This window comes from Papaver somniferum, chromosome 10 (genome assembly GCF_003573695.1).
Source record: "Papaver somniferum cultivar HN1 chromosome 10, ASM357369v1, whole genome shotgun sequence".
In the NCBI taxonomy this organism is placed as follows: Eukaryota; Viridiplantae; Streptophyta; class Magnoliopsida; order Ranunculales; family Papaveraceae; genus Papaver; species Papaver somniferum.
Window position 1 is genome coordinate 122,587,327 of NC_039367.1, and position 27,194 is coordinate 122,614,520.

The window sequence follows — 27,194 nt, forward strand, 5'->3', positions numbered from 1 at the left end:
CACCCATCCCGTGACTACTCTCGGCCGAGCACGCTTAACTGAGAAGTTTTTTTCCCACAACTCAGTCAAGTGAACCCATCAGGCATCGGTGTTAGGAAAGGACAAATCATATTTAAATTCCATTCGGCTAACCACTACCGAATATCGGGGTATTACAATACCACCACCTTAAATTGGAGTCGTCCTCGGTTCCAGAATATATTCGCAAGCCCAGATCTCCGACGTTCCCTGCCCCTCATGAGAAGCACCTGGACCAACCCCGTTCAGCGTACCTTCCCACCCTCGGCAGGTGACCCGTCGTCGGCTCTGATACCATTTTTAATGACCCGTCCCTCCACCGATACTGTCCCCACTTAGCCACTGCTGTTATCCGTCAATGTGAGATTTTCAACGGGCATCCCTGCGTTAATCCAGCAGAAACTTCTCGGATGGTCACCCATCCCTGGATTACTCCCGCCCGAGCACGCTTAACTAAAGAGTTTTCTGTCAACTCTTGAGCCAATTGTGCTGAAAAGGCCTCGGTATAATGTAGACGTTCCTTGCCTCCTGCGAGAGCAGTATCTGGCATAACACCCCAGCATACTCTCCCACCCGAGCACAAGCGAACGACCCCTAGTTGTATCCCAACTAACACCGATATTGTTCCCACTTACCCACTGCGGTTATCGAGCAGTGTGAGATTTTTAACGACACTACTGCGTTTGTCCAGCAGCAGCTTCCCGAGAGGTCACCCATCCCGTGACTACTCTCGGCCGAGCACGCTTAACTGAGAAGTCAGGCCTCGGCGTTAGGAAAGGACAAACCATTACTTATATTCCATTCAGCCAACCACTGCCGAATATCGGGGTATTACTTCTCAGTTAAGCGTGCTCGGACGGGAGTAGTCACATGATGGGTGACCTCTCGGGAAACTGCTGCTGGATAACCGCAGTAGTGCCGTTGAAAACCCTACACTGCCGGATAACAACACTGGCTAAGTGGGGACAGTATCGGTGGAGGAACGGGTCATTACAAAGTGGGGTTTTCAACGGGCATCGCTGCGGTAATCCAGCATAAACTTCCCGGATGGTCACCCATCCCTGGATTACTCCCGCCCGAGCACGCTTAACTGCAGAGTTTTCAACCAACTCTAGAGCCAATTGTGCTGAAAAGACCTCGGTGTTAGGAAAGGACAAATCATTATTTATATTCCATTCGGCCAACCACTGCCGAATATCGAGGTATTACAACCGTCAACTGCACCACCCCCATCACCGCCACAACCACCACTACCATTACCTCCTCAACTAAAACTAGTTTCAACAAAAAAAATATCCACCTGTGTGTCACCATCAAAAACTGGTTTCATAGAGAACAATATTCAACAAAAATGAAAAAATATGATGAAACCTAATTCATTTTTCCACACAGTCATTTCACCAGCACAACTTCAATGATGAAACTAAACACACCGACTTCCAAGTCAGTTCGAATAAAATAGGAAAAAATCAGGTGAAACCAAAATTTGGTTTCATTATAAAAGAAAAGGAGAAGGAAGAAAGAAGAAAAAATGAAACACAATAAGATGATACCTACCACCACAGTCAACTGCACCACCTCCATCGTTGCCACAACCACCACTACCATTACCTCCTCACTAAAACTAGTTTCAACAAAAAACAATCCACCTGTATCTCACCATCAAAAATTGGTTTCATAGAGATCAATATTCAACAAAATGAAAAACAATACGATGAAACCTAATTAGGTTTCATCATTTTCCCACATATTGTCATTCACCAACATAACTTCAATGATGAAACCAAACAAGCTGTCTTCCAAGTTATGCCGAATAAACTAGACAAAAATCAGGTGAAACCAATATGATGGTTTCATCATAAACTTAATTTTCATCATTAAAATATTTGGTTTCATGGTAGAAAATAGGCAAGTTTATGATGAAACCAAATTTGGTTTCATCATAAACTTACTGTTTTTCACCAACCAAAACTGTCAGAATTTGATGAAACCAATTTTGGTTTCAACAGAAATCTGTCATTTCCCCAACACAAATATTGATTTCGACGATAAAGATGAATCATCATTTGCTGGTGATGATACATCAAAAGGTGGTGGTGTTGATGGTTGTAGAGGATTGAATGAGGTCGGATCTGCAAGTACTGTGTTGATTGTAGAGGATAAAAGGAGGATGAGGTGTTGGTGGCGGATTTGAAGGTATTGGTGGTTTTAGATGATAGCAGGAGGAGGCTGAAGTAGTGATGATGGTGTTAATGGAGGAGACGGAGGTGTTATTGGTGGCGGATCTGGACATAACAGGTGGTTTGGTGGTGGCGAAGCTACTGTTGGTGATAAATCTGAACAAAAAACTAGAAGAAAAAGAGAAAGAGGTGTTCGTGGATGAAATAGAGGTGTTGTTGGTGGCGGATCTGGACATAACGGCTGGTTTGGTGGTGGCGGAGCTACTGTTGGTGATAAATCTGAAAATAAAACAATAGAAAAGAGACGGAGGTGTTCGTGGAGGTGATGGAGGTGTTGCTGGTGTTCGTGGAGATCTGTTGTTGTTGCTGGTGGTAATGGTGGTGGGGAGAAGGAGAATGAAGAAAGGAGAGAAGAAGAAGAAAATCTAAAAAGGGTATATTAAGCTTTTTTTAAGTAAAAAAAAATTAAATTTGCTCATTATTATTTGACCTGAATTTTTGTGCCACTTTTTAATAAAACTGTTTTAATTTATTAAAAATAATATGATTGAATTTTTTGTACCACAAAGTTGGTCACCTAGTTGTTTTGCCACTAGTTTTGGAAAAAGGATCTATTAAAAGAGGTCAAAAAAAACTTTTAGAAGCACATCCCACTAACTCGCGACAACAAAGAATGATAACCAAGTTAAGAGCACCAGCACCAAGCCACCAACAACGTCAACATGTATTAATGATTTTACTGTGAAAACAATAAGAAAACATCCCAACACAAACTTTCCTTCTTCACATATTAAACAATCAAACCAACCATGAGTCATTTCAAAATCCATTTCTTCCCTCCTTTACATGACCCACTCTTCTCTCCACTATCACAAAAAGAAAAGTAAAGTATAATCCTTACCGATAAAAGAAAGAAAAGAAAATTTTCTTTGGCCTTCTTCCACCACTATCTCTCTCCACCATTGATTAATTTAAGAACATACCCGAGAGAGCTTTGACAACCTAAGAAAAAGCTTTGAATTTTTCTTTTTTTCCTTTCTATCCTTTTCTTTTCGAGGGTGATGACATTACATCTTTTGGACGAAGCAAAATTAGAAGAGTGAAGAAACAGTGAAAAGGCCAACTTATGGCATCTGACTTTGATACCAATTGTCAAAAAGTAAGGGGATGAACAAGGGTTTTAGATCACTCTCAAGACTTGAGTAAGAACTAAGAACTTACCTGAAGAGGTGGGGTATGTAAGATGGGAAGTGGAGTTACGAATTGACATGAGCAAGTGTTCTTCTTGGTTGGCCGGCTGTGTGGGTAGGTGAGTGTGTGGATCTACTGATTTTGGGCATTTGGTTCAGGTTTGATGGCAGAAGAGTTATCTGTTTGTGTATGGTAAATCGCGCTCGCAAGTGATATGGGCATTATACAAAGGGCCTTGGATTGAAGGAACTGCATCGCAGCTCCAACATCTTCTTCAATGAGCTTTGCTACTTGATGTTCTGTACCATCAGTTGACCACTTCTCCCATGCTTGTCTATTGCTTCCGCCATCACTAGCCTCCCCCTAAAATAGCACAGAGAAATGCACTAGTGGTTACTTGGAAAGAAGAAAACGTGAAAGATGTGCACACTACATAAGAACCAAGGATTGAATAACACAATCGATGCATATACTAGACAATTCATAACTGTGATCCACAAATATATTAAAAGAATATTCTTAAATGTAAGCTCAAGATCCTTCCTGTTTATTCACCTCAACTGATGAAAGTGGGGTGTCAGCAACAAGTTGGGCCACTGCACCAGCTCCTCCTAATCTGCTCATGCTCAGGACCTGTTAATTTCATAAGAGAATGTGGTAAGAACACAATTAAGCTTCTTCAGGTAAGAAAATTATTTAAGTTTCTTTTGGTAGGAATATTCCTTGTTAACTTAAGACAGGAAGAGACAATTTTGAATTTTCCATAAGTTGAAAGTTCAGGCTTCAGACTTCTCTGGTTCAACTAGGAACATTTAACCAGATAACTTTTATCTCGAAACTGCCAAAGATTTTTTGACAACATGACAAACTTCACTGACGTGTATACATGAAAATGGCAAGTGACTAGCAAATCCATCATATTGATATTATCTTGCTACAATGCTAGGTCAGATGCATAAGCTCTTTTGTGCAAATTAGAATGAGGGAATATAGTGAAAGTGACAAAGACAAATTGACGGGATGCCTCCTCCATAGTTGAAAAAAGAACAAGAGCCTTCGCAAAGACTTGTTTGAACCATGTACAGAAATGAGCCCATACTAGGAGGAACATAACGAAGAAGATGCTCTTTTATAATATTCCCTCCGTTTCGGGGAAACAGACACTTTCACTTTTCGATTTGGCCCATCTTTTAAGCAAAAATGAAAAAGTGAAGGTATCACTTTCCCTGAAACGGAGGTAGTATAACTTTTAAACTCAAAGGGATGACAGATTTACCTTCACTTGCAGCCTTAAGAACTTGACATAATCCACAATTTCATCAAGCATAGCTGCTCTATCCGTCTGCAGAATAACACACACGACGTAACTCCTAAGAATTGAAAAAAAAAAAAGTAAAATAAAATTATTGTACAAGTTGAATGACCGAAAAATTAACTTATAGTTAGTTTTTATTTGGGCTCCACGGAAAAACTAACGGTAAAATGTAAGGATATGTCGATCTAAGCAGGTGAAAGGATGCTACTCCATTATAGAATAGATCCTCGCCAACCACTATATGTATATTCAGAAGGCTGATAACCACACTATTCCTGTCAGAAAGACTGGTACGCATATATATATCTGGTACTCACCCACATGCATCAATACAACTTTAGCTTTAAGGAAAGATGTGATAGTCTATTACGATAATTTCCTTGATACATGAGGAAGTGGCCAAATTGGTTTGGTGAAAAGGAAAGAACATGGGCTTAAATGCAATATGCACAAATTGAGGGTTAGTGCCTATATACCCATCAGTTGGCAATTTTCAGCACAAACATTAAGAGATGCATTTGATCATAGGACAAGATATTATAGTCATAAACCACAGGGGGGTAGATGATCGCATTCGGTAGGAGGAGTTACCTTGTTGGAACTAGGAACCAGCTCTTGCAAAGCCTTCATTCTTTCAGCTATTCTTTCTCTTCGTAACTGCAACGAAGAAGAAAACCAGACTCTTTATGCAATGCGAATAGAACCCAGAGCTAACTATAACATACACGAGATGTTTGTAAAAACCGATGTCAATGGGGAAAAGATGTCATCAATGACAAAAGAGTTGGAAACACGGTAGTTACATCTATAAACCAAAATATTAAGGTAGCTAGGTAGATCCACATTGATTTGTTAGTCCAAGTTTCTAACAGTTGTTTACCCGCTCTGCTATACTGTGGGGATCAGTGGCTTGTCCTCTTCTAGCTCGCACTCTTGGTCGAATTGCAGGTGGATGTTGTACAGTACCTGCAGCACCTGGTGTAGGTTGCCCGTGGAAAGGCTGCTGCAAAAATGTAAAAATACATCCAACCTCAGAAAAATAGACATCACAGTTTCTTGCATTGAGGACAGAATTTGAAGTCCAAATTATAACTTTATAGCAAGTAGATCAAGGGTGCAACTATTTCCACAAAAACAGCAAATTGCACCATGTTACAACATGACTTTGCAACTGATGTCACATTTGAATCTGATCACCAGCTAATGCAACCAAAGCTTATACATGCCAAATTGGGTTAATCCTAGTATCAGCTAATGTGGTTCAGGAAGAAAATCAATGAAATTCTGTAGCTCAATAAGGACAATTGGCCAAGAAACAGTCAGCTTCCTTCAACCAAATTGACATCAATTACCCTTACAGGCGGTAATAATACCAATCGAACAATCGCCCGTGTGAATCCTTGTATGGACCCACTCTTCGACAAATCTTCACAAGTCTCATTTCATTAACATAGGATTGCATTACTAATTACACTACAATTCAAGATAATCACTTACTTTCCTTGCATAAACAAAGATTATCTTGTTCATTGAAATACTTTCAACTAAATAATTAAAACACTTTATGAATAAAACAAAAATTAAATAGATAGTATAAAAAATTATTTGGTGGGACCCAACCTGATGAACCTGATGGGATTGTAGCGTAGGTCTCACAGAATGTCGTTGTTGCTGCTGCTGCTGTACATGATGTCCTCCAAATGCACTGGGAAATAAATTTGACATATGAGCTGAATTTCCTAGCCCTCCTCCTCTGTTATCCTGATTCAGGACCACCATTGAAACAAAAAACGATATAATTCATCTGAAATTTGTCACAAAACCGTTTTTTCCCGAAATACCATAAACGAGGTTGATGAAGTAAAGAAGTAAACAAGGAAACAAAATCTAGTGAAGTAATTAATTACTTACATTAGAAGAAGATGAAGCATGTCCCATTCCTGAAGTTGTTGATGATTCTTCATTTAGCTTCATGAAACTAGTACTACTAGTTTTCCCTAAAGATTGTTCTAAACCTAAACCTAATGGAAACAGATTTCCTTGTTGCTGCTGTTGTTGATGATAAATATTACTATTCCCAGAGTTGAGTTGTAAAAGCATAGATGAAGATGGTGGTGGTGGTGTTCCCGCCAAATTTCCAACATTTGTAGTTAAACCTGAAGAATCATGACGCTGGTGTTGGTGATGGTGGTTTCCAGGGTAAGATGGAATGGCCAAGATCTGTTCAAAGAAATCATCTGTTAATCCTTCTGGATGATTTTGTTGATGATTCTGATGATGATTATGGTGGTGGTTACTATTAGCCATGACTACTACTGGATTGAGAAAGTGAAAAACAAGAAATGATGCTAGGGTTTTTTAAGGACTGAGTATCTATGCACTGTAAGAGAGAAGGTTCTTGAGAAAACCCAAAAGCGTCCGTAAAACGGGTTACAGATCCGTCACCCGATAAACCGGAGTGGATTTTGAAGTTCTGTGAGAGTGTTTTTCGTTTTACTTATACAAAAAGAGAACAGAAAAATGAGAGGCGAGGGAGGGAGAGAGATGAAGAGACTGTACTATGGAGAGAGAGAGATGGTTTGGTGCTTGGAAAGAAACTATCTACTTTCACTTTGTTATACATCTCGTTTCTTGGGCTTCCAGAGAGAGAGAGAGAGAGAGAGGAGAGTTTAGAGTAAGTGAGAACTGAATTGATTCAAGGGGGAACTTTTTTTGTTTTTTTGTTTTTCATCATCATCGTCATCATAATCAAATACTCGCAATGTCATATATCACCAAGAATGCTTACGCCAAGCACCATGGAATTGAGTTCCATGTAAATAGTGTCAAACGGAAACTCAGTTTTCGTTTTTTCTTTTTCCAATTCTTTTTCCATTGGAATATATTTGTATAGGTAAAGAAAGATAAACGCGGGGTATAACAACCACACCCAATATTTCGTTCGACAATCTGTATGGACTAAACTCCAATATAATTCCGATAGGACCAACTTAAAAGCGAAACTCAATCAAGAAAGATATCAAAGAGCTTTGTCTCTTTCACAATAAAATCAGTAAACCAACTAGATAGAAATCCGTGAGACTGATTGATATGAGAATAACTCGGATGGTACCAAAGACCAATGTCCGAGAGTCAATCAAGTTATATCCAACAAACAAGGTCGGATTTATCAACTGTGATTGAACTACGCACAACCTGTGATATTTCAACTCGTACAAACGTGTTATTCCCCAGATTTCACAAGGTAATGACTTGCATGATGTTCATTTAGATATAAAAGAGCAACCGACGTATCTGATTATAATTTTTCGTGGGTTGTAGTAATGAGGTTCAAACTCTCGGACTTGTGAAGGATAATTTTTTAAACTTAATAAAAAAGATAAATATATACAATAAAAATATTAACACTGGTGCGAGAAACTGGGACTAAAGATTCGGCCATTTTTCATTTTCAAGTGGTTCAGAATTTAATTCTAGGCGATTATAGTTCAAAACAAAACAAATATTAACTCTATTCTTTGCCAAAGTAGATTCTATAAAATATTACTTGTATTTTATGAGCATGGCGCATCAAGAATCCCTAAGACTAAACATGCTCCATCAAATAAAATCACAAATAATTAATTAAAATCTTAATTCAATTAAAATTGGTGCAAAAAGTAAATAAAGAATTAATTTAATTTACCACATGGATGAAACACGGCCTCCTCCGTCGTCCCAGTGCTTGGGGTTTAACTCGTCATATTAATCATGTTCTCAAAATACATAATTGATGCTCAAAATTTGATTAAAAGAGTGAAAAAGTATAAAACAGTGAATCTACGACCCACAAAAGGCGTCCAGAAATCAACGATAGAAGTTTACTGCTGTAAAACAACGATACTTAGCTGCTGCTGTTGACACTGTTGAAGAACGACGGTCCTGGGGCGTCTGTTCTTCGTCTTCTCCTTCTTCAACAGCAGCAGGAAACTTTCCTGCAGTTCTTCTCTTCGCCTCTGCAACCTCCCTGTGGTCTCTCAATCGACCCCAAACTCTCGACCCCAAACTATGACCTCCAAGGACTCTATTTAAACCCGAATCATGCATCGAATCTCCTCCATAACTCCACAAATCCTCGGCAGTGAAAGAAAATATTTTCGGATATTTTCTTTCTTGTTTTAACTTTTCACGCGTTTTCTCTGGTCCAGCACGCTCCAATTAGATTACACATGCTCCAACAGGGTTGCTCGATGCATGAAACACGAGCAGAACACACACAAAATCTTCCAGAAGTCGTAGAGAAACTCTTCTGCATGTGTTTTACCTGTTTTGAGCCCGTGAATTGGATAGCCAATTCTAGCCAAATTTGAGCTAAGAGAACACTCACAACAACTTTTCCATGTTAAATCACAACTTCTCACCAATTTTCAGCGATTGAATCGCACTAGAACACCCTCATTTTGGTGATTGAAAATCTGTCAGGAGTGAAAATGGTTTTCCCGCCAAAACACGAATTTGAATGTTGAAGATGATATGCCCCCTATCCTGAACTGGGGTGCGAATAGCATATGCCTTGGGGGTGACCCGGGGTGCCCCTTAGGTTACCCCTTATCCAAAAGCGAGAGCCCGAATAACACTTGTCCTTCGGGTGCCAAAATCAACTTTTCGAGCCGAATTTTCCAAAAATGTTTATTTCCTAAAAATACATAAAAACACAATATTAGTACAAAAATAGAGTTCCAACAATACAGACATTGAGGAAAAAGTAGACACAAAAATGTGTCTATCAGTATCGTCGTCAATATAACATGCCAACATCACCGCAAGTAGCTGCTATCTTAGTTGGCGGAGAAGAACCGAGTGAAGTGCTTCTCAGGGACATCATCGTTGAAACAAATTCTGGGCAACTTCTGAATGTACCCAACACGACATGTTTCTACGATCCACTTCAATATCCGTTGCTACTTCTTTATGGGAGTTTTGGATGGAATTTGACAATTTTCTCGGATAACACTAGAAGGATCAGTTGTCGAGCATATTATGCATATATGCTACAAGTGAAGTTAATTTACTTTGAATTGGGGAATTCTCTGCCTTAAAATTTTTTGACTGCATGTTGCTCACTAATTGACCTGATGTCATTAGATTCGAGAAAACGATGACTCGATTTTGTTACGTGCTGGAAAGCTGCTGCTGCAATACGTGGTCGATAATTACGTGAAGATCTCAACAATGCAGTTGAGATGGGTTCGAGATAATCAAAAGACATTTCGAGCTGATTGGTACTCTGGCGCTCTTGACGCCGCAGATGCAAACACGGGTAACAATAATTCATGTGAAACTGCTAGTTAAAGTTAGACTTCAATAGACGACTTCTCATTACAGAAGTAATGTGAAACTGTTAGTTGAAGTTTTGAATTGCAGAAACTGTCACTTCTGTTGTAGATTAAAATTCCTCTTATTTCCATTCCATAAGTAACTTATTTACAACTTCTCCTACTTCAATATTATCTTTGTAGTTCAGAACTGTATACACATATAGGTTAGAGTAACTTCCCTTAGAATCAGGTGGTTTTGAATTGGACCGTCCATTCCTTTCTCTTTTAGAACTCTCTAAAATTATGGTGATTCTTTGCAGGTGATATTGGACAAAGGGTTATTCTGCCTCCAAGTTATACATCAAGCCCACGTGATATGCATCAAAGATATTATGACGCCATGGTATTGGTTCAGAAATACGGAAAGCCTGACTTTTTCATAACCATGACATGTAATCCTTGTTGGAACAATATTTATTAATTATTATTTTAATGTGTTTAATTAAATAAAATTAATTTATTGTTTTGTTTGTGAATGAAAAACTTATTAGTCCCACATTGTGGAGTTTCCACTTTTTAGTTGTTTTAAGAGACTATATAAACTTTTTAGTCTCACATCGGGGAATTCCTCTTCTTAAATTGTTTTATTCCATTATATAAAGAAATTCACTACTTTTGTAAAATCATGGGAAAGGGGTTGCTCTATATTTTAGAGGGACCCCTAAGGGAAAATATTTTATAGCGTTTTTTAAGCATTCGCGATTTTCCTTAACGGTTTTTTCGGAGTTGCCAAGCTCAAGTTGAGCATCTACTACATATGCTAGTAGTAGGTGTATTAGGGTGTTTTATCCTGGAGATATCCGTCCTGTGAGGGCTATAGCATCACTCTTGAGTGTAGCCGGGCGCTAATGTCTTAAGGACAGCGTGTTGAACACGTGACTCACTCTATTTTCCAAAGTTTTGCCTTGTTGCTGTTGCGGAGATACGGGGAGCTTGTTCGTTTCGTCAAAGCAATCACTTCCATTATAAAGGAGCTAAGTATCAATAACTTTTGCTTATTTGATTTTTCTTTGTTTTTGATTATTGCACCCAACAATCTTAAGACATTAGTATTTGTAATAATCGAAAACGATTGATTGGTTTGTGAATCATGGATGTTAATTGTGGAGTGAAAAACAAAAACGAATTTCTGGTCAGATGTAGAGTTTCAATTTTATCTTTTAATCTAGAAGGAATTTCGATGAACCCTTTTTACACAACGTAGTAGACATCCTGATAGTTACCCGCGTAAAGTTTCAGAATTTTTGGAGTTGTAAAAGTATTTTTTTGATATTTTACAAAACAGAAAAACGTTTCTTAAAAATTCTGACGAGCAGAAAATTGTTGTTAACTAAATTAATTTTTGTGGGGTAACCATGAGTTTTTTGAAACGCTGATTCAAACGAAGTTTGTATATATAGATGTTATCTTCAAAACTCATATTTTACTTTCTGATTTGGAATTGTGATTTGTGAATAAAGGTGTCATCTCCGAGGGACATGGCTAATAGCCGCATGTGGTTGGAAACAAATCTTCCAAAGATGGCAAAGGTGAGAACATCGAAAGCAACTCTAAGCATGGTCTTAATGATAAAGGTATATTTCGTAAACCTGAATCCGGAATTACTTTAGTTAAGGGTGAGTGTTATGTTTGTAAAATTCCTGGCCACGCGGCAGTAAATTGTAGACAACATAAAAACCTTAATAAGTAGAAAGTTAATGCTAATTTAGTTGAAACAAACTAGAACGAGTTTGGTGGCATGATGTCGGAAGTTATTTTAATAACCAATGTGAGAGACCAGTAGGTGGACTCTGGAGCCACCAAGAATGTTTGTTGAAACAGAGACCTGTTCACCTCCTATCATAGGATAGGGGATGTCGAGAAACTCTTATTGAGTAACTCATATGCAATAGAGGTTGCATAAAAGGAAAAGGTCGAGCAGAAGCTCATATCTGTAATATTCTCACATTGAATGAAGTTTTCATGTTCCGAGCATATGCGAAAATCTTGTATCTTGTTCTGTTGTAGATGGAAAAATATTTAAGATCTTAATTGAATCTGGAAAACTTGTTGTAACTAGGCAGTGATTTTTTAAGCAAGAGTTATAGGACTTTGGGTCTATATAAGCTTAACGGAAAAACTGATGATGTGAACGTAGTTGATTCTTGTGATCTTTGTGTGATTGATTGTTTTACGTGGTAGACTTGGAACCGTAAACTTATAAGTCAATGCTTAACTGGCTAGCATAGGCTTCGTACCCAAATTTAGTTTGGATTTTGAACACAAAAGTGAAATCTGTGAAGAATCAAAATATGCTATAAAATCTTTTAGCACAAATGTTCAGAGTAATTCTAAGCCTTTAGAATTAATTCAGTTAGGCCTAGTTGACATGAGTTCAACCCAAAACCACTGTGGTAAAAGATGGTTATAACTTCCGTAGATGATTGTACGAGGTACTATCTTGTATACTTGCTTAGGATAAGGATGACGCCTTAGAAGCCTTAAGATGTATAAACTTGAAGTTGGAAACCAATTAGAAGCCTTGAACATAACAACCGTATCCTTAAGGAGATGATAATTTCCATGTTGATTAGTTCAGGATTACCTGCGGCCTTGTGGGGGGAGGCAGTCCTCTTAACTAGTATATCCTGAATAAAGTACCCTTTTAAGAATCAGATGAAACTCCATATGGAACGGTAGATGACCTTCTTATGAATGTGTCAAAGTGTGGGGGCGTTTGACTAAGATTGTAATTCCTCTTCCTAAAAGAACTAGATTGAAACCAAAAATGTTGATTGTGTTTTCGTATAGGGTATATTGAGTATACTTCTACAAATAGATTTTTGGTTGTGTGTTCTGATTTTTTCTGACATTGGTGTGAATATTATGGAATCTAGGGATGCTGAGTTCTTTGAACATGTTTATTCTAAACCTGTACCTCATTAGAGATGTGTTGTTGATCCCCTAGATTTATTTCAAATAGTCAGAACTTATTTTAAAGGAAGATGAAGTTGATGTTGAGCCTAAGAGAAGTAAAATAATTAGACTTGAGACTTCTTATGAAACCGACTTCATAACATGCCTAGCTTAGTCTGAGCCACAGACTTGTAAAGAAGCCTTGATATCTACTGAAACCCCATTCTGGTAAGAAGCTTCATTTAGTGAAATGGACTCAGTCCGTTGGAACCAGACTTGGGAGCTTGCTAGTTTACCTCCAGGTTGTAAGACCATGGGATGTAAATGAGTCTTTAAGAGGAAACGATAGGTAGATGAAACTGTGGAAAAATATTAAGCTAAGTTGGTAGCTAAAGGCTATAAACTAAAAGAAGGTAGATTTCCTTGATTCTAATTCAATTGTGACGGAAATTACTTCCGTTGAGATACTAATTGTTATTGCTGCCATAAAGAACGTAGAGATACATCAGATGGATGTTAAGACAGCTTTTTCTAAAACCGTGAATTAGGTAAAGAAATTTACATAGATCAACCTGAAGACTTTGTAGTGAAAGGTTGTGAATACAAAGTTTGTAATTTGAAAAATCTTTGTATGGTTTTCAATAAGCACGTAAACAGTGACATGGAAAATTTAATCATGTGATAATGGATAGTGGATTTAAATTAATGAATCTGACAAGTATGTTTACAAGTAACTTGTTAAGGATGTCTGTGTAATTGTATGCTTGTATGTTGATGATATGCTTGATACAAACATAGATGTGATCAATTCCACTAAAAACATGCACTGAATGAGAACATTGACTTGAAAGACTTGGGCCCTTTTGATGTAATCTTAGGGATGAGGATTAGAAGATAATCAAACATTTATAAGTCTTAGTCGTTCTCATTATGTTGAGTTGTGCTTAAGAGATACAATCAGTCTGATTGTAAACCTGCTTGTACTTCGTACGATTATTCTTGTAGTCTCAAGAAAAATAAGGGTAGTGGAGTATCTTAACTTGAATACTCAAAAGTTATAGGATGTCTGATGAATATAGTGAACTGTAAGAGTCCAGACATTGCCTATATTGTGAATAAGTTAAGTGGATATAATTGTAGTCCAGAGCAAGAGAATTCAGATGCACTGAGTAGAGTATTATGGTACCTAAAATACTCTTTTGATTTATGAAAGGTATCTTGTTGTCCTTGGGACTTTATGATGCAAACTGGATAGTTGACTCAGAGGAGTCTAAGTCTACGAGTGGATATGGTTTCAACTAACATGTGGGTTTGTTGTTGGAAGATTTCCAAACAAACATATCGCTCAATTCATTATGGAATCTGAGAGTATTGCGTTAGATAAAGCATGAGAGGGGGCCGAGTGCCTAAGATGCTTTTTAGAAGACATTCCTCTTTGGCATAGGCCTGTGCCAGCTATATCTATACATTGTGTTAGCCAAGCTATAATAGTTAAAGCTAAGAAATAACTAATCTCAATCGGCTTATTTCCATTGATTGGATAAAGTCCAAGGAGAATATCGCGCAACCTTTGACGAAAGGTTTGTACAAAGAGATAGTTAAAAATGCATCGAGGGGGTTGGGGCTTAAGCTCATATATTAAACTTGCCATGAAGGATACTCAACCTTGCTGACTGGAAATCCCATGATCAAGGTTTCGAATGAGACAACTAATTTGTGGTGGGTAAAGGTAAACACTATCAGAGATTTTAATTCTATGTCCCTTCCCTATGGTGTAGACGTGATAGTGTGACTGCATGTGGAGGATGACTTTTTAATAAGTCTTAATGAGTTCTATAGTTTCAATTTAAGATTGAACTGGGGTGTAGCAGTAACACTCTTTATGGAAACTCACCTATCTGAATGAGGAAGTGGGTCGCTTCCTGTGAGAATATGAGCTGATTATCTAGAGCATTCTGAGAAACAGGATACGTCCAGGGCCAAAACGGACAAAACGGCACGAGCTTGGCAGCAACCTTGGAGATATCATCCGTGATTGTATCGCGAATTACATCAAATGCTAGGAGTTAAAGACATAGTTCACTGTCTCTAGCAAGTAATTCCGGTAATATCTCACTAAGCAAAGGTTCAAGACCTCATGGACACCTCTGCCTAAAATGGTATTTCCTGCGTTTTTTATATGATTTTCGCTTTTGATGGTTTTGGTATTACTGGAACTTAGTACCTAAGGGTCACTAAGTGTTCACTGGTTCATGCTTTTTCACTTTCGTGAAAGGAACCTTTAGTCTCACTTGTGAGGAGCTAAAGATGAAAGCTCTCTATACTATATGATTTTTGCAATCCATAGTATGACCCTGGGGTCAACACATTTTTGTGTGAAGGAGAGGACATTGAAATGACTAGTATGATTTCAACACACAGACGTTCCATATGTCTGTTCGATCAAGCCGGATCATGGAGATTGGGTGTTGACTTACCAAGATTTATCTGTGTTTTTCATGTTTTATTGAGGTTTTCATTCATGTGGGGGATTGTTGGAACAATATTTATTAATTATTATTTTAATGTGTTTAATTAAATAAAATTAATTTATTGTTTTGTTTGTGAATGAAAAACTTATTAGTCCCACATTGTGGAGTTTCCACTTTTTAGTTGTTTTAAGAGACTATATAAGCTTTTTAGCCCCACATCGGGGAATTCCTCTTCTTAAATTGTTTTATTCCATTATATAAAGAAATTCACTACTTTTGTAAAATCATGGGAAAGGGGTTGCTCTATATTTTAGAGGGACCCCTAAGGGAAAATATTTTATAGCGTTTTTTAAGCATTCGCGATTTTCCTTAACGGTTTTTTCGGAGTTGCCAAGCTCAAGTTGAGCATCTACTACATATGCTAGTAGTAGGTGTATTAGGGTGTTTTATCCTGAAGATATCCGTCCTGTGAGGCCTATAGCATCACTCTTGAGTGTAGCCGGGCGCTAATGTCTTAAGGAAAGCGTGTTGAACACGTGACTCACTCTATTTTCCAAAGTTTTGCCTTGTTGTTGTTGCGGAGATACGGGGAGCTTGTTCGTTTCGTCAAAGCAATCACTTCCATTATAAAGGAGCTAAGTATCAATAATTTTTGCTTATTTGATTTTTCTTTGTTTTTGATTATTGCACCCAAAAATCCTAAGTGGGAGGAGATCCAGAAGGAATTAAAACCAGGGCAACAAGCACATGATAGGCCAGATCTGACGACGAGAGTCTTTCATTCTAAGTTTGAAGAACTAAAGACAGATTTATTCACTAAAGGGGTTCAAGGAAAGGTTGTTGCACATGTTCATGTTATTGAGTTTCAGAAAAAAAGGTCTACCACATGCACATATTCTTATCATTATCGATGAAAGAGACAAGCTACGTAGCCCAGATGACTATGATACAGTTGTTCGAGCAGAAATACCCGATCTGAATGTTGAACCATAGCTGTACGAGGCTGTCCTGAAACATATGATACATATGCCCTGTTCGTTGTCGACTGATAGTGTTTGTAAGAAGAACGGGAAGTGCAAGAAACGGTTTACGAAGGAATTTTCACCAGCAACTCTTGAAGGCGGGGATTCATATCCAATCTATCGAAGGCGAGATGATGGTAGAGAAGTTACACTCCATAATGGGAAAGTGGTGAATAACAGTTGGGTCGTTCCGTATAATCCATGGCTTTTAAAGAAGTACGACTACCATATAAATGTTGAGGTTTGCTCAAGTGTGAAATCTGTGAAGTATTTGTACAAGTATGTTTGGAAGGGGGTAGATTGTATCTGCATGGAGGTTTCAAGCGAGAAGGGCTTTGAAGATGAGATCAAGCATTTTGTAGATGCTCGCTGGGTCTGCCCGCAAGAAGCTCTTTGGAGAATATACAAGTATCAGATGAATAAGATTTCTCCACCCGTTGTCTCATTACAAATACATCTCAAGGATCAACAAAAGATTTTACTTTCCGAAGGGCGAACTGTGCGAGGTGTGTTGCGGCGAGAGAATGCATCCCGTACAAAGCTTACCGATTATTTTAAGAAAAACGGAGAAGATGAGTTTGCAAGAACCCTTTTATACAAGGAATTTCCTGAGCATTATGTATGGGATCAGTCATTAAGGCAGTGGAATTGACGGCAATGTAACAACAGAGTCATTGGAAGAGTTAATGTGGTTTCAGCTCGCACTGACAATTACTATTTGAGACTTTTGCTGAATAATGTAAGGGGCCCAACCTCTTTTGAGGACCTGCTAAAGGTAGGTTCTGTTACCTTTTCGACGTACAGAGAAGTGGTGCAGCATCTTGGTTTGTTAGAAAGTGACACTGCCATGCGTGATACACTTCTTGAAGCAACACAACTGCAGATGCCTTCGTCTTTGAGAAGGCTTTTCTGCACGTTGTTAGCCCTATGGAACCCAACCGGAGTTCGTGAATTGTGGGATGAATTTCTTCCGCACCTGATTGAAGATCACCTCGGTTCCAACACAGGACAAGGTGCTATTCATCTTCTGTTGCGGGAACTTACTTTTACTCTTGGTCCAGATTTAATGAAGAAATATGAATTCCCAGCCATCACCGAAGACGTAGGTACTTCAGGAACAAATGATTTGGTCATGGAAGAAAAATCAATTCTTATTCCTCCAGAAGATTTGTCGGTTATTGGCAGGCTAAACAATGACCAGAGGCATGCATTTGACAGGTAAAATTCGCTACAACATACTCATATTGTAATCACAATTTTACTAAGTTAAACTCGCCACGAGTCATTCATTTTGAGATTGTAGTAATAAGAAAAGTGGTGACTGTATAGTGTTCAGTTGGAAGATAACATAGAAAGCTTAGGTTAAACACCAAAATTTTTTAGGGACATTAGTCAATGTAAGATTGATGCCATACCTGCATGCCTATAAAATAGTGGGTTATAGTTTTACTTAATCATTTTCTGTTGATTATTATTGTCACTAAGTAAATGGAATTGGAGCCATATGAATTATGACCGACTGATGGTATGAGTTACTCATTCTTATAACATTCTTCATAGCCAACATTTGTAGTGTTGTTGTTCCCATAATCTCAACTATTTATCCAGCTGTGAACTTAGTACCAGCCCATCTGATCCACTAAGTGGAGTGAGTAAAGTTGTAACCAGTAAAGCTTAATGTTGTTTTATTACACCTTATAATATTTCATTACACTTATATCAGTATTTTGTTGTATATGGGTTGATTTGTAATAATTGTATTAACTCTTACACAGGGTAGTGAAATCTGTTTATCGCCGCGAAAATTCTATATTCTTTATTGATGGTCCGGGTGGTTCAGGGAAAACTTTCTTGTACCGGGCGATACTGGCCTATCTAATAACTGAAGGACATATTGCAATTGCAAGGGCGACGTCAGGAATTGCTGCAACCATGATGCCAGGTGGGCGGACCACTCATTCTAGGTTCAAGATACCCGTACCAGCTGACTTAACATCTTCGTGTGACATACCTTTGTCACTGATTTAGCAGATCTCATTCGGAAGGCCAGCTTGATTATTTGGGACGAAGCAACAATGGAAAACCGATATGCATTTGAAGCTTTAGATCGGACTTTAAGAGATGTAACTAAGGTCGAGCAACCGTTTGGAGGTAAGATTTTGGTTTTGGGTGGTGATTTTCGTCAAGTGTTGCCTGTAATTGAACGTGGCACCCGAGCACAGGCAATAAGTGCATGCTTAACCAATGCAAAATTCTGGAAGGATGTAAAGGTAATTCATCTCAAAGAAAACATGCGTTCAAGGTTGGATCCAGACTTCTCAGAATTCTGGCTTCGCATTGGAGATGGAGTTGAGCCTTATGTTATGGAAGACATAATGAAACTTCCAGAGGATATTGTGTTGGAATGGGATGGAGAGCAGGATGTAGAAGATTGATTGACGAGGTTTTCCCAAGACTTGAAGAGAATGCATTTGACAAAGTTTATATGAGTCAGAGAGCCTTGATAACTCCAAAGAATGACGTTGTCGAAAAGCTCAATCAGAAAGTTGTTGAAATCTTCTCAGGAGCTGAGGTAGTGTATCATTCCTTTGACACAGTAACAAATGACCCCAAAAAATTGTGGACAGAAGATTTTGTCAACAGTATTGCTCCAAGTGGATTACCTCCTCACAAGCTTATACTGAATATAGGTGCTCCAATTATTCTCTTGAGAAACCTTGATCCAAAGTGTGGGCTTTGCAATGGCACAAGGTTATTGTGTCGAAGACTATTCACAAACTTCATCGGTGCAAAAATTGTTACAGGTAGTTGCTCAGGGATGAGAGTGTTGATTCCGAGGATACCCATGGAGCCCCCAAAAGACTCAAAACTTCCTTTTAAGCTTACACGAAAGCAGTTTCCAGTTCGTGCAAGTTTTTCCCTAACTGTTAAGGGGATACCATACCACATGTTGGTGTTTACCTACAAGAACATGTGTTTAGTCATGGACAGTTATATGTTGCTTTTTCCAGGGGAGTCTCAAGAACCGCAAAAAAAGTATTAGTCAAGAATGGGGCTATTCCAGATAATACTGGAACGTGTACCAGAAATGTTCTTTTTCAAGATGTTCTGAAATTATGTGATAGCGTTGGGTGATGTATTTCTGATTGATGTAATTTTAAATGAAAAAAAATTAAAAAAATTTACTGTTGGTATGTTGCTGAGAAACATTTTATTATAGCGGCATATTTTTTTTGAACATGGTATAGCGAATTATGCCGACGTGCAACCCACGTGCACTCTACTTGTGCACTGTAAGAAAGAGAAGGTTCTTGAGAAAACCCAAAAGCGTCTGTAAAACGGGTTACAGATCCATCACCCGATAAACCAGAGTGGATTTTGAAGTTCTGTGAGAGTGTTTTTTGTTTTACTTATACAAAAAAAGAACAAAAAGATGAGAGGCGAGGGAGGGAGAGATGAAGAGACTGTACTATGAAGAGAGAGATGGTTTGGTACTTGGAAAGAAACTATCTACTTTCACTTTGTTATACAACGGGCTTCCAGAGAGAGAGAGAGGAGAGTTCGAGTAAGTGAGAACTGAATTGATTTGAGGGGGAACTTTTTTTTTTTTGCATCATCATCGTCATCATAATCAAATACTCGCAATGTCATATATCAATAAGAATGCTTAGGCCAAGCACCATGGGAGCGGGCATCCCTTCCCTATCCCTCATATGTAGGGAATGGATATGGGTCACAAGACAGCTTCACTATGGTCTGTTTTTATCCCTTTCCTACATGACACGGAAACTGAGTTCTGTGTAAATCGTGTCAAACGGAAACTCAGTTTCCGTTTTTTCTTTTTCCAATTTTTTTTCCGTTGGAATATATTTGTATAGGTAAAGAAAGATAAACACGGGGGTATAACAACCACACCCAATATTTCGTTCGGCAATCTGTATGGACTAAACTCCAATATAATTCCGACATCACCAACTTATAAGCGAAACTCAATCAAGAAAGATACCAAAGAGCTTTGTCTCTTTCACAATAAAATCAGTAAACCAACTAGATAGAAATCCGTGAGACTGATTGATATAAGAATAACTCGGATGGTACCAAAGACCAATGTCCGAGAGTCAATCAAGTTCTATCCAACAAACAAGGTCGGATTTATCAACTGTGATTGAACTACGCACAACCTGTGATATTTCAATTATATAAACAATATAATGTGGAAAAGAGATAACACATACACCAGAAATTTTGTTAACGAGGAAACCGCAAATGCAAAAAAACCTCGGGACCTAGTCCAGATTTGAACACCACACTGTATTAACCCGCTACAAAATCTAGACTACTACAAGTTAAATTCGAATGGGAATGTAGTTGATCCCTAACCAAGTCTCACACCGATTAAGGTACAGTCGCGTTCCTTACGCCTCTTGAATCCCAGCAGGATTCTGCGCACTTGTTTCCCTTAGCTGATATCACCCATAACTAAGAGTTGCTACGACCCAAAGTCGAAGACTTATAAAAAAATCTGTTTCCCACATACATGTCTATTCTGGTTTTGTTTTCGTCTTTAGATAAATCAAGGTGAACATGAAACTCAACTAATAATCCGGTCTTATACTCCCGAAGAGCAGCCTAGAAATATTAGTCACCTCACAATAACCTAACTGATTAACAGAAGAAGTCACTGCGGAATCACAAGATCCTGAGACGAACAACTGTTGTGATTACTTTTTATATCTATCACCTATCGGAGATAAATCTCGAGTAAATCTTAGAGAAGATAAAACTCAATATGATAGAAAACGTAAGATCAGAATACGCAACTACAGAGAAAATAGTTCGATCTGGCATAATGAATCCTAAATGAAGTCTTCAAGTCGTTAACCTAATAATGGTTTTGGAAAACCTAGGTTAAAGGAGAATCGACTCTTGTTTACAAGTAGGACACATGAGAGTGTCGGGATTAGGTTTCCCATATGCTAGAGTTCTCCCTTATATAGTCTATCAAAACGTAAGATCAGAATACGCAACTACAGAGAAAATAGTTGGATCTGGCTTCACGAATCCCAATGAAGTCTTTAAGTCATTAACCTATAATGGTTTTAGAAAAACCTAGGTTAAAGGAGAATAGACTCTAGTCGCAACTAGTATCACACGGGAGGTGTGGGGATTAGGTTTCCCAATTGCTAGAGTTCTCACTTATATAGTCTTCAAATCAGGGTTTGCAATCAATGTTAACTTGGTAACAAAGCATTCAATATTCACCGTTAGATGAAAACCTGATTAGACTCAAGCTAATATATTTCGACCGTTATATCGAACTTAGCTTGTTAAACACAAATGAAAAGTGACTTCATTTAGATATGGGTAACCGTACCTAAACGTATACACCTTGTTGGCTCAACAATAGTTAACCGAAGTTGGCCATATGAACACTTTCATATCAACCTTGTTCATTTTAATACAACTAGTTCAAATGATTCAAATGAAACTAGTTCTAGAGTTGTTCAATTGTTTATATTCTCATAGAAGTATACAAGACAATTGAAGCGAAATCGATTTTGATTCACTCGAATCAATTCATGAACATTATATCCCCGATTTGCAAAAGATTGAATTCCTTAATTTATAAATGTATTAGTTCATGAACAAACCGATTTAAGAACATAAACTACTCAAGTATGCAAACGGGTACGCATACCTAAGTGGCCGGATTTTGCCTGGGTTCGCCAGTATGCGAACGGGTACGCATACTGTCGTACACCACCAAACTCAGTTGAATTCCCGGACTTGAACTTACGCCAGTACGCATACGGGTATGCATACTAAGTTCTCAGACTTTCAACTAACCAACCAGTACGCATACGGGTATGCATACTATGGTTCCCAGACTTGGAATAGCTTGCAACAGTTAGCATACAAGTACGCATACTGTGCTATATCCAATCATGGTTAATTGTTCTAAACTCTCATTTCAATCATTGAAACATTCTTAGAAGATGACAATAGTTGTCTCACACAAACTATTAGCTTCAAAGCAATTTTCAAGTGATCGAAAGATCAATACGAAACATTCCGAGTCTACATCAAATGACTGTCTCACACAAATCATGTAAGATGTTACCAGGCGATTTACACATGATCATCTTTTGAATTTAGTCAAGAATATAAGATGAACTTGGTTAAAGCGAAAGCTTATCAACACATATTTCGAGAAATATGTAAGCGAGTTAAACTCAACTCGAAATATCAAATGTGTATAATCGAAGTCTATATAGCTATACGACTTTTGTCTCAAATAGGAGATAGACTATAAATAGACTTTTGAGTGATAGATGAGTTCAAGTCTTCACATACCTTTTGTTGATGAATTCCACAAGCTCTCCTTAGTAGTTCTTCGTCTTCAATCGATGAACGTCGTGAATTCTAAAGCTCAACTACACTTTTTATCCTAATCCGAGCCTTAGCTATAAGTAGACTAGAAATAAAGACTAATAGTTTTGGCAACTAAACTTGACAAACAAGCTTGAGATAGCAACACTTGCGAATTCGACCGAGCAGTGCTCTAACAATCTCCCCCTTTGTCAATTTTAATGACAAAACTATCAATACATATGGATTAAAAAATAAATAAACATTGTAGCTCACTACACCAAAAATGGAGTTTTGCAATTGGCACCCGCTGTTGCAAATCGGGGAGCAGTTGCGACAGGGGGCGACTCGAATTTTCGCAACAAAAATGTAGTTGTTGCGAATTTTGAGTCGCAACTGTTATAAGCTGTTGCGACTCAAAAATTTAGTAACAGCGAGTCAGCAGTTGCAAATTTTTTACTATTAGTTGCTAAATCTTGACTAATCAACGAAGACTGACCCAAATTTTTATGGTAAAAAAATTAGCAACAGATTGAGCTGTTGCGAATTTTATGCAACAACAAAAAAAGGAAGTCGGTCTTCAATGACCTAGTCAAAATCTATTTCCCTATTTTTATATTAACCTGCAATTACCCATGTTCCCTTGTTATTCTTATGATTCAATCAATCTTGGAAAACAGAAAATGAAGTAGCTTCATTCTAATTCAACACACATTTCGATTCAATTTAAACTTGGACTAAAAAACAAACAAAACTCCAAACTAAACAAAACCATAATATTACTTATAATCAGCAAGTGATTGTAGTTGGATGACAAATATAATCATTATGTTGTTGATGATAAAAATATATCAGATCCACCATGAACAACAAGATTGGTACATACACAGAAAGATAAATCTTTTTAGCATCTTTGTTTGAACATTAAGATAAATACTACATGCAGGTAGAGAAGTATTACCAAATCAGTAGATGTTTTGATACACTACAATAGTGTTTCAGGAGCAGAAGATGATATTTCACCAGTTTGTACTGCAAGATGGTTGAACAACAAAAGACGTATCCCATGCTTGAGTTCCATTATATCCCTGTAGGTGGTCATCTCCGTAGTCGTTAGAAATTAATACTCAATTCTCAACTACTGAATGGGAAGAAGAAGTGTCAATTTCCAACTTAACATTCCCTCGAGATGGAAGAATAATAAGCAAGTTGGTACTTAAAGCACGAAAAAACAAAAGCTACCCCTGACCTGCATTTTCATGCCATCCTCGGCAAGCCATAAGTAATCCTAAATTCTTGGAAGGTGCAACTTGAATACTTCTGAGTTCGCAATAATCTGTGTGTCCCATAAAAACCTATAGTTGATGAATACCTTTGCAAGTTAAAGGTTGCGGTCAACATGCTCACTTTTTCCCTTTCCAACTTTACTATCACGAACTGACTTCTTGTCCTGGGCCTTTGTGATATTGTTGGTGGCATTTGCTACTTGATTTTCAAGGCTGGCACCAATGTTGTTATTCTGTCCTTAAACTCAATGCTTCAGCAATAGTGACACCATCTTTAATCACTTTAGCTGCACCAAAGCTTTGTTCTATTACAAGTTACGCCCCTTTCAAAACCCAAACATCAAATAAACATTGTAAGTAATCAACCATGTCATTTAAATTGCATAAGACAACAATTTAATAACATATTCTAATTACACCGGAAGCATGCAAGTACAACATACACTCACCTAAAGGATGAAGAATAAGTATACTTCCCAAAAATCTCGATACCCAAAAACTCTACAATTTGCTACGCATGTGAAAGTCAAACAGATGCGCTCAGTATTAATGCAATCACCAAATTTCTCAATACAGATTGACTCACTAATATAAGGACTGAACTCTGGAACAAATTTGTTAGGTGGTGAGTTTTGTACGATGCCTGTCTCCATTGTTAGAACGTCCTGCAATAAAGGTAAAACAAAAAAGATATAATATAAGTATGCAATTGATCGTTAAAGTCTTCTACACAAGTAGAATCTCAATAAGAGGAGGTACTAAAGAAGTATTAGTCACCTGTTAAGGAAAATATATTGAAAGTATATAGAATGCTAAAGCTCCATCCTACCATTGACATGCCAGTTAAATAACCTAACCCTAACTCAACAACATCAACAGCTTTGATCGCCTGGACCGAACTATCAAGTAAGAAATCAAACATGCAGGAGTTCAGCTAGCAAAAATAATTATAGCTAATTCTGTAGCACACTCCTACAAGATCGGTAAGTCCTTTTTTCGTTTCTAAGGGTAGATTTGTGCAACTAGTTGATATAACAATTAACAACTATCATGGAGGGAAAGGAATCAGCCTCACTCACCAAGATCTGAAGTGAGATAAAGGGCTCAGTATCCAAGTATTTAACGCATTCACCTGAGAAATAGTGGTGAACATCATGCTTCACTAACGTGATATTCCTGCAATCCAACTTATGAACCCCTACATGTTCAAAAATACTTGATATTTAGTGTTGAACATGGAAGTAGTATCTTTCAGTAGTATCCTTCAGTAAGAAGGGATAACATTACCGTCGCACCAGCAGAAGGATCACGGTAGCCAGTAAGAAGGGAAACACATAGTTCTGACCATTGTAACGAGCCTGAAAGTAAGATGAGTTAAAACTCTGGTGTATAGCAATAGCGGCATTAGAGGTTATCAAAGCAGGGAGTAAAATAAGTTAATACCTTAGTTATGAGGCTAAGATCAGGAGGATATGCTCCTTCATTGGCAAATCTTGCTGCATGTTCATATACAGATGGTTGCTAAGCTTCCCTGGGCGGGTAAACATCTCACCTTCATCATTTGGCCCATAAACCACCTCAATCTCTGCTTCCATAGCCTTTGTCTCCACTTCTGTGTATACAACACCCACAAGATCATGGTATGAAATCAACGACATTGATTGACAAGATGCACAAACTTGCTGGTAAGTGGTAAACCTGATGACCACACATAATCCTGATCTTGTCAATTTCAACTTAAAAGTATTACGCAATACTCGCGGTAACTCCAGGATAGTTTAACAATAACCAACATTTAATTCAGCAGTACATTGTCATCATTCTAGTAGCAAAACAAACTAAGAAAACAGTTCATAATTTTCACAACGAAACCAATCAATTTAATACCTTTGATAAGCAGAAATAAAAATAAAGTCGTATACTTACGAAGAATGCCAACGCTCTAAGCCATGGATAACTTTGAATCTGTAAGCCATGTTCTGCCTCATCTGCAGATGCTATTGTTGTAAAACCCAAAAACTCCAAGCCATGGATAACTAAGAATGCCAACACTCTTAATAACTTAATTCCAACAGATCCAACTCCATATTTATCTTGCTTTGATGATATTGAGAAGATAAGAAGTCCTTAGACACTCTTCTCATTTGATTTCATTTCAAATAAGATTTCAGGTTTCATTACAGACTCTAGACCAGGACAAGAGTATTTAAACTGAAAGAAAACATAACCCGATACAACAGGTAACTAACTTACAACTGACTGTCAGGTGTCGGTAAACACACACACACAAGGTGCATCCACACACTTGATTCACACACATACAAAACCAATTCCTAACACCCCCCGCAAGGTCAGAGTCCACAGACACTGAGTTGAATCTCAAAGTGGAAAAACGAGCAGTAGACAAGGCTTTAGTGAATATATCAGCTAGATGATCCTGTGCAGACATAAATTGCACATCCAGAGCTTTAGCAGCAACAAGTTCTCTCACATAATGAAATGCAATTTCTATATGTTTCATTCTATTGTGAAAAATTGGATTTGCTGTCAGATAAGTTGCACCCATGTTGTCACACCATAAAACTGGAGCTTTAGGAATAGAAAAATGAAGTTCAGCAAGTAAAGATTGAACCCAAACCAATTCTGATGTAGCATCAGCCAATGCTCTATACTCTGCCTCTGTACTAGATCTGGAGACAGTTTTCTGCTTCCTAGAACACCATGAGATTAAATTGGGGCCAAGAAAAATTGTCATGCCACTAGTTGACCTTCTGTCAGATAGATCACCTGCCCAATCAACATCTGAATATGCCTGCAATTGGAGAACTGAAGCTCTTTTAAACTGCAAACCAAAAGAAACAGTACCTTGTAAATATCTCAATATTCTTTTGACTGCTGTCCAGTCTGTATTTGTTGGAAGCTGCGTATGTTGACAGGCCTTGTTGACAGCAAATGCAATGTCAGGTCTGGTTACTGTGGCATATTGGAGTGCACCAACTGTACTTGTATAGAGAACTTGATCCTCAAAAGGAGTGGAATCAACGTTTGAATGATAAGACAATATAGGAGTTGAAGTTGATTTGGCATCAT

General features: G+C 37.9%; 3 protein-coding genes across 3 annotated transcripts; 2 read left to right on the forward strand and 1 right to left on the reverse strand.

The window, feature by feature from the left end:
* Positions 1–2,900: 2,900 nt before the first annotated feature.
* LOC113318872 (transcription factor UNE12-like) lies at positions 2,901–7,558 on the reverse strand. The gene is made up of 7 exons (XM_026567154.1): positions 6,616–7,558; positions 6,325–6,465; positions 5,585–5,707; positions 5,296–5,361; positions 4,666–4,731; positions 3,945–4,022; positions 2,901–3,752 (listed from the first exon to the last, which is right to left on the reverse strand). Exons 1-7 carry the CDS (start codon positions 7,009–7,011, stop codon positions 3,522–3,524), a joined length of 1,101 nt encoding a protein of 366 aa, XP_026422939.1. The 5' UTR covers positions 7,012–7,558; the 3' UTR covers positions 2,901–3,521.
* Positions 7,559–16,453: 8,895 nt separating this feature from the next.
* On the forward strand, positions 16,454–18,884 carry LOC113316168. The gene is made up of 4 exons (XM_026564387.1): positions 16,454–16,955; positions 17,148–17,667; positions 18,225–18,391; positions 18,478–18,884. Exons 1-4 carry the CDS (start codon positions 16,454–16,456, stop codon positions 18,882–18,884), a joined length of 1,596 nt encoding a protein of 531 aa, XP_026420172.1.
* A 50-nt stretch (positions 18,885–18,934) lies between these two features.
* LOC113316169 lies at positions 18,935–19,492 on the forward strand. The gene has a single exon (XM_026564388.1). The coding sequence runs from the start codon at positions 18,935–18,937 to the stop codon at positions 19,490–19,492; it is 558 nt and encodes a 185-aa protein (XP_026420173.1).
* The last annotated feature ends 7,702 nt before the right edge of the window (positions 19,493–27,194 follow it).